Source organism: Gopherus flavomarginatus, chromosome 20 (assembly GCF_025201925.1).
Source record: "Gopherus flavomarginatus isolate rGopFla2 chromosome 20, rGopFla2.mat.asm, whole genome shotgun sequence".
Classification (NCBI taxonomy): domain Eukaryota; kingdom Metazoa; phylum Chordata; order Testudines; family Testudinidae; genus Gopherus; species Gopherus flavomarginatus.
In genome coordinates, this window is record NC_066636.1 from 8655043 (window position 1) to 8661418 (window position 6376).

A 6376-nucleotide genomic window follows, 5' to 3' on the forward strand; every position below is an offset into this window, starting at 1 on the left:
TGCAGCTGGTCCTAGCCCCCTAGGGAAGCCCTGGGCCCTGTTACTACTAAATTCTGAGCCAGAGTCTCCAGGTAACTGAAAGACCTCAGGGAATGTCCTAGGGTCTGGCAAGAAAGTGACTCTGCACAAACACCACCACCTCATTTCTCCTCCCATTAGCGGTTGCCAGGAGGAAATCCAGCCATGGGAGAGCAAAGCCCCCAGGAATGGGACTGTCCCCGCCAGAGGGGCAGGGAGAGAGGACAGGGGAAGGAGAGACTGAAAGGGGCAGTGGGAGAAATGAATGTGGGGGAGAGATTTCCAGCTCTCTAGTCCACCCAGACACATGTATTGCTGCATCCTGGGGCAGAACCACTTTCCAGTGAACAAAACAAGGATCAGACAGAGCAAAAGCCAGTTCCTGACTCCATATTCCCCCTGCTGGGGTGTGGCTGCTGTAGGGTCAGTGTCTGAGGGAATCCCCCACAGTGACTCCTTTGGTTCTGCTCTTTTCTAGCCTCGTGTTCAGAGAAGGGGTGAGGGGAGAGAGAAGGGAGGTTAAAAATGTGTCTGTGGACTTAGCCTGGCAGGAGGGGCCAGGTCTAAATTGTAATAAACAGATTGAGCATTTCCCAGCATGACAGAATCTAGGGTGTCTGTCTGCAGGGAAAGGGCCTGGGAGAATTGTGATGTGAAATTAACTAAAACCGGTTCTGAAACGCCCACAACTGCCCTTCTCCCCCAGACAGGCTGCAGAATGACGTCCATGTTTTGCTCCAGCTCATCCCAACCTGGCGTGGGACAGGAAAGAGAAATGGCTGCAGTGGAGTCAGTCCAGGTGGAGATTATCGGAGGGTTGCTGGTGGGTTCCTGCTGGAGGAAAGGGAGAGCAAATACACCAGAGGTGGGAAGGTTTGCAGAGTCTGGCTTGGAGGTTGGAGTGGGGCAGGAAATTCACAGCGTGGGGAAAGGAGGAGGCCAGGGTGTGGCAAACCTCCTGGGAGTTATTTACTAAGTGGCCTAGATTCTAGGAACAGACCCAGGAGGTTTGGAGGTGGAAATGCCCTAATTTGTGAAGAAAGAAAATAGCCCATCTACATGGAGCACGTCAAACTGACCAGACTCCTAGTACTGGAGCCTGACCTCACTAACCAGCAGCTGCTCTGAGATATGGAGGGGGCACCCATGAGTCAGACTTATTGGAGCTGCCTCTCCCTTCATATCCCGCTCCTCACAATGAGGAGGGTGTTGGGCGTCCTACCAGCGAGCTCTCCCTGGACCCTGCTAGGGGCTCCATCTCCTGTATCAGTCAGTGGCTAGTAGGGGGGTGATGGATCTGCTGGGGGAGACAAGGGGCTCTCTTTTCATCCCCTCACCCTGGTATTTGCTGGATACTCTGAGCGAGGTCGAGGTGGGACTCTCCTGACTATGATCCATCCAGAGCTTCCATTTGATTCACTCCTCTCTGCCACAAATAGTGGGGCTGTGAGTGGGGCAGCAAGTCCTTAGTGTTGGACTCTTGCTCTTTCCGAGGCCGGTGACCTTCGAAGAGGTGGCTGTGTATTTCACCAGGGAAGAGTGGGCTCTGCTGGACCCCGCTCAGAGAGCCCTCTACTGCTATGTCATGCAGGAGAACTATGAGACGGTGGTCTTGCTGGGTAAGGGTTCCTGTCCCTTCTGTTCTTGGAAGGGGAAATGAAGAGTGAAGGTTCATGCCACCCCCACAATGCCATCTGTACCCTGTCCTGTTTCAGCATCACCCCAATAGGCCAGTGACACACATACTACCAGAGACCCTCCTCTGCTGCAGAACACTTTGGGAACAGAGCACAGGAGCCGTATTGCACAGTGTCAAATAGCTCCTGTTTGCTCAAGTGAAACTGGGGGTTAGGTCTGGCATAACTGTCCCATACCCCTAATCATTTCTGTTGCCCTTTTCTGAACCTTTTCCAATTCCAATATATCTATTTTTGAGATGGGGTGACAACATCTGCATGCAGTATTCAAGATGTGGGTGTATCATGGATTTATTTGCTGTTTTTACAAATATGATCTATGAGATATTCTGTCATATCTATCCCTTTCTTAATTATTTCCTACATTGTTCACTTTTTTTCACTGCTGCTGCACATTGAGTGGATGTTTTCAGAGAACTATCCACAGTGACTCCAAGATCCATCTCTTGAGTGGAAACAACTAATTTAGACCCCATCATTTTGTATGTATAGTTGGGATTGTGCTTTCCAATGGGCTGCACTATGTGCTATCCTGTCATCTAGCACTGCTGAGATCCTGGATTCAGTAATATCCCTGCCCTTCCTGTTCCCTTTCTTCACCGAACCCCGCCAGCCCATGCTTCCTGTTCCCAGCTTCCCCAGGATTCTCGCACTGTCTCTGAACCTCTCTGTCAGCAAGAAGCAGTGCCAAGGATACTTGCCCTCTGTCTGAGTCTTCGATTTCTGGGACATGGATTTACTTTCTCTGTGTTGTAAGAGGCTCTGTCATAATGAGTGTCTGTGACGTTACCCAGAGTACAATCTGGACTGTTAAATAGCTGTGTCCCCTCAGTTCTCCAGCCTGGGGTGCCTTTTCCACTGTTTTCCCGCGAGAACAGCCCCTCTTGGCCAATTAACACACAGTCTCCAGCATGTAACTCACTCCGAGCTACACAGTATTGAGTGCTGCTAAACAGCCACTCATGAATTACACCTCAGGAGAAAACCTGCAAATTCTCAAGTGCCCAACTTTCCCCCAGAAATGTGCATCTTGCACTGTCCAGCACGCTACTGAACGACACAAGCTCATATGAAGTCTGTCATTTCATCAGTGGAAAATGACATGCGCCAGCTTGTTATCCCAAACAGAGTTTCCAACACACTTCAATCCACACATACTGGTTAGATGAACAATAAACCAAGATTGTTAACTACCAAAAACTAAAACTAGGCCCAGTCCATGAAAGGGGCACTCCCAGGAGAGACTGTATAAAGGCTGGAACATGAAACACCTTTGTAAACCTGAGACAGCTGCCTTGGGGACAATGACAGGGAGAATCCCCCAAAGTGACTCCTTTGTTTCTGCTCTTCTCTGGCCTCCGATTGTTCCTTCCAACGTGGAGTACTTTGCACTTGTCTCTACTGAATTTCATCCTATTTACTTCAGATCATTTCTCCTGTTTGTCCAGATCATTTTGAATTTTAATCCAATCCTCCAAAGCACTTACAACCCCTCCCAGCTTGGTGTTGTCCGCAAACTTGATACGTGTAAGAGAGAGACTGTTACTGGGAGGGTTTCCCCATGTGTCAGAGGGTTACACCCTGGCGGGAGGGGGCTAGGCCTGTACTGGAATAAGGTTACTTTGTGCTTCACAGTGTGCCAGAACCTAGAATGTGCATTAGCAGGGGAAAAGCTGGGGGAAATCGGCTTGTGGAATGGACAAAAACCTAGTCTGAATTCTCACACCTTGCCCTTTTCACCCCGGCAGACCAGAGAATAACATCCATGTTTCGCTGCAGATCATCTCGTCCTCCCAGGGGCAAGGAAATGGCTGCAATGGAGCTGGCTCAGGTAAGAGATTATCAGGGAGGTGGTAGTGGGCTCTGCTTGGAGGTTGAGGAGCAGTAAATGCATAGGAGGGTGGGAATTGCTAGAGGTGGTGGGAAGCAGGAAATATCTCGGGTGGAGAAAGGGAGGGGACAGCATGTGACAAACCTGCTGAGACTTGTGTAGTGTAGGGCATGATGGGTTGTCACCCCCAGGCAGCAGTTTGTGGAGCTTCTGGGAACTGCTGTGTCCTCTAACCCTCACGCTGGGCTGGCCCTTCTCACACTGCTTTGCTGGAGATTTCGCCAGCCTCTCCAGGGCCTGTTATCACCCAACGCAACAGCAGGTGGCGCCATATTGCTAACTAAGCTACCTGAGTGCTTTACCTAAGCCACTCAAGGACAGATAGAAGACAAGAGCCAATTTCCCACTCCCCAACCTTGCACACTTGCTGTAGTATAAATCCAGAATGATACCATCTTATAGTGCACGGGGATCTCTATAATGCAAGCTCATTAATATAGTTCATCTTCCCCTCGATATGGGACAGATGCGCACAACAAGCTGAGATTTTCCCCAGACACTTCACTCAAAATACGCTGGTTAAGATAAAGCATCAAACAAGTTTATTAACTGCAGAAAGATATATTAAGTGATTATAAGTTATAACAAACAGATCAAAGCAGATTATTTAGCAAATAACCAAAACTCAGACTAAGCCTAACATACTAGATGGCTAGAATTTGAATTAGCAATTTTTCACCTTGACTGATGGTACAAGCAGTCCCCCAAGTTTCCATACACAAGCTAGAAATCTCTTGATCCTGGGAGCAGCACTTCCCCCACATCAGTTTTTGTTTCTCAGTTGTTTCCAGGAGTTCTCTTGTGTGGGGAATGAGGCCAAGAGATGATGTCACACCCCACCTTATGTAGCTTTTCCATATGGTGGGAACCTTTTTGTTCCAAACTCAGTTCCTAGTCTAGTTTGTGGAAAAATACAGGTACTAAAATGGAGTTTAGTGTCATGTGGTCTGGACACAGGCCCTGCTGAGTCATAGTAGCCATGACTCCTAGGCTGGCTGAAACATTCACAGGAAGGCTAAGCTCTTCCACAGTCCATTGTCTTTGTTGAGCCATCAGCGCTGTCTGCCTTCTTCATTGCTGTACCTGAAAGGCTCGTTGTGGGTGTTACCCAGAGTAAGCACATTTGAAATACAGATACAGAGTCAATATCCATAACTTCAGATACGAACATCATATGTGCACACAAATAGGATAATCATATTCAGCAAATCAGAACTTTTCCAGTTACACCACACATGATGCATCTTGTACAAAATAGATCATAATTATGTCCTAATCATATTATAATCATACCATTATGATGAATATGGGGGTGTAGTTTCAGATAGGTCCTAATTTCAAGGCACAGGAGTTGGGAATGGAACTTCCCCTCTTTGTGGAACAGGAAATAAACCTGCAGCCAGGGCTCGGACAACTTCCCAGAATCCCAGTGATGGAGCCTGACTCTCCTGGCATTTCATTAATTACGACCAACCCCAATCTTTGTGTCAACTGTAAACTTTATCAGTGATGATTTTGTACTCTCTTCTAAGTTATGGATAAGAATGTTAAATAGCACAAGGCCAAGAACCAATCACTGCAGGAACCTGCTAGAAAGAAATACACTCGACCATGGTTCCCCATTTACTATCAGAGTTTTTAATCTATTTAATGTATGCCGTGTTTATTTTGTATCATTCTAGTTTTTTTAGTAAAAATATTGTGGTGATCAAGTCATGTCCCTTACAGAAGTTTAGTTATATTACATCAATACTATTAGCTGCAACCAAACTTTTGATCTCATCCAATAAGGATATCCCGTTAGTTTGATAGGCTCTATTTTCTCTAAACCTTTGTTAATGGGCACTACAATTCTGACCTTCTAACTTCTATTCTTTACTATTGACTTCCCCTTTCTTCCATATATTTTATTTGGAGAGTGCTGGGATTCCTACCAGGGAGCCACTATCAGGGTCCAGAGACAGCCCCATCTCCTATATTTAGCTCTGGCTAGTAGCTATGTGATAAATGTGAAGACCCTGCTTCTATCTGTCAGCTGGGAGACACAAAGGTTCTCTCTCTCTACCCTCTGATGCCTCCTGGCTGCTGTAAGCAAGGTGGGGTGGGACTCTGTTAACATGTGCCTTCTGGAGCTTCCATTTCCCTGGTGCTGCTGTTCCGTGAATAGTGGGGTTGTGAGTGGGTCAGCAGGTACTGAGTGTTGGACTCTTGCTCTTTCAGGGGCCGATGACCTTCGAGGAGGTGGCTGTGTATTTCTCCAGGGAAGAGGGGACTCTGCTGGACCCCACTCAGAGAGCCCTCTATAGGGATGTCATGCAGGAGAACTATGAGACGGTGGTCTTGCTGGGTAAGGATTCCTGTCCCTTCTGTTCTTGGAAGAGGAAATGACGAGTGAAGGTTCATGCCACCCCCACAATGCCATCTGTACCCTGTCCTGTTTCAGCATCACCCCAATAGGCCAGTGACACACATACTACCGGAGACCCTCCTCTGCTGCAGAACACTTTGAGAACAGAGCACAGGAGCAGTATCACACAATGTCAAATATCTCCTCTTTACTCAAGTAAAACTGGGTGTTACGTCCAGCATAATGAACAGAAGCTTCCTACCCCCAGCCTTCTCTCAAACCCTGAGCCTTCTCTACCCAAACCAGAATGTGCTTGGGGTGTAACAAGCAGACGGCTGGAATCAGAGCTGCCGGTCCAGGGTTACTTATCATACAGACACTCAGTGCGTCCTTGAACGCTGGCTGGGAGTATCCAGACAGGGG

At 47.7% G+C, this 6376-nt stretch overlaps 1 protein-coding gene across 1 annotated transcript in view; it reads left to right on the plus strand.

Moving 5' to 3' along the window:
- The window catches only part of LOC127037812 (zinc finger protein 333-like), a 1302204-nt gene extending 1296096 nt beyond the window's left edge, over positions 1-6108 (plus strand). Inside the window, exons 8-10 of the mRNA XM_050929916.1 lie at positions 3464-3546; positions 5827-5953; positions 6050-6108. Of these exons, the coding sequence (XP_050785873.1) occupies positions 3464-3546; positions 5827-5953; positions 6050-6063 (224 nt within the window). The 3' untranslated portion in view covers positions 6064-6108. The remainder of the gene's footprint in view (positions 1-3463; positions 3547-5826; positions 5954-6049) is intronic.
- Positions 6109-6376: the final 268 nt, after the last annotated feature.